The sequence below is a fragment of the Anarrhichthys ocellatus genome, unplaced genomic scaffold (genome assembly GCF_004355925.1).
Source record: "Anarrhichthys ocellatus isolate YVR2014 unplaced genomic scaffold, GSC_Weel_1.0 scaffold10031, whole genome shotgun sequence".
Classification (NCBI taxonomy): domain Eukaryota; kingdom Metazoa; phylum Chordata; class Actinopteri; order Perciformes; family Anarhichadidae; genus Anarrhichthys; species Anarrhichthys ocellatus.
The window spans coordinates 1-1,185 of record NW_022290005.1 but is presented as its reverse complement, the minus strand read 5'-3'; the positions used below and the strand labels follow the sequence as shown (position 1 = coordinate 1,185).

The 1,185-nt window shown below is 57.5% G+C and overlaps 1 protein-coding gene across 1 annotated transcript; it reads left to right on the top strand.

Moving 5' to 3' along the window:
- Positions 1–20: 20 nt before the first annotated feature.
- LOC116380948 (inositol polyphosphate multikinase-like) lies at positions 21–1,179 on the top strand (the record flags this gene model as incomplete). The annotated part of the gene is made up of 1 exon (XM_031842756.1): positions 21–1,179. A coding segment is annotated over one exon (909 nt), but the record flags the coding sequence as incomplete, so codon positions are not given.
- Between the last annotated feature and the right edge of the window lie 6 nt (positions 1,180–1,185).

Here is a 1,185-nt window from a genome sequence, read left to right as displayed (position 1 = left end):
TCCTCCCCTCTCTTTCCCCACACCTTTCCTCCTCTCCTCTTCCCTTTTCTCTTGTCTCCTCTCCTTTCTCCTCTCCTCCAGGCCTGGCTAATTTCTTCCATAATGGTGTTAGTCTGAGGAAGGATGCCGTGTCAGCCAGCATCCACAGAGTACAGTGTATCCTCCGCTGGTTTGAGTCGCAGCAGCAGCTGGTCTTCTACGCCAGCTCCCTTCTCTTCGTCTACGAGGGGCTCCCCTCCTCCACCTCCTCCTCATCCTCCCTTTCGTCCCTTCTCAGCACCCCGTCCATCAGCCCAACTGCGGGGAAAACTGCCACAATGTCATCTGCGAGCGACAGCGGTCGGGGCGGGGAGGGGAAAGCGAGACCAGAAGGGGCGAGGCAGGAAGAGGAAGTGGAAGTGGAGTATAACAACAACAACATTCAGGTGCCGGCGCCCTGGGACTGCAGCCTGGCCACCATTTACACTAACCATAGGAAAGGTGGCCACCACCACTGTGCCAGGGGTCATCTCCTTGGCGACGACGATGCTGTGGAGACGACGGCGAGCCCAGTCCCTGGAGACAACATCTCAGCTCTGTGTGAAGAAGACAACTCCGCGTGGAAACGAACTGGAGAGTCCCGACAACCGCCGAACGGAAACGGAAACAAATCACAACTGGAAGGGAAGGACGAGGACGGAGGGAGGGAGGACAGAGGCGGGAGGATGCGAGAGGAGGAGGAGGAGGAGGAGGAGGAGGAGGAGGAGGAGGAGGAGCTGAAAGGACGGGGAGGCGATGCAACAGATGGGAGCGGTGGAGACACGGAGGTGGAAGTCAGGATGATCGACTTTGCCCACGTTTTCCCGAGCGAGAGCCACGATCACGGCTACATCTACGGCCTCAAACACCTGCTGACAGTCCTGGAGCAGATCCTCTGTGACGCCGCCTAGAGCCCTCCCCCTCCCTCCTCTAGACCTCGTGACCTGCTCAGTGAACCACCTTCTCCCTTCTGCCAATGTTCCTCTCTCCTCAAAGGACAGACACCTTCACAGGAGGGAGGGAAGAATCAAAAGAGTGAATTTTAAAAACGGAGCCATCGTCATCATCATCTCACCTGTTTATGGCGATCCGTCGGTCCCCTGTGTGTGTGTGTGCGCGCGTGTGTGTGTGTGTGTGTGTGTGTGTGTGTGTGTGTGTGTGTGTGTG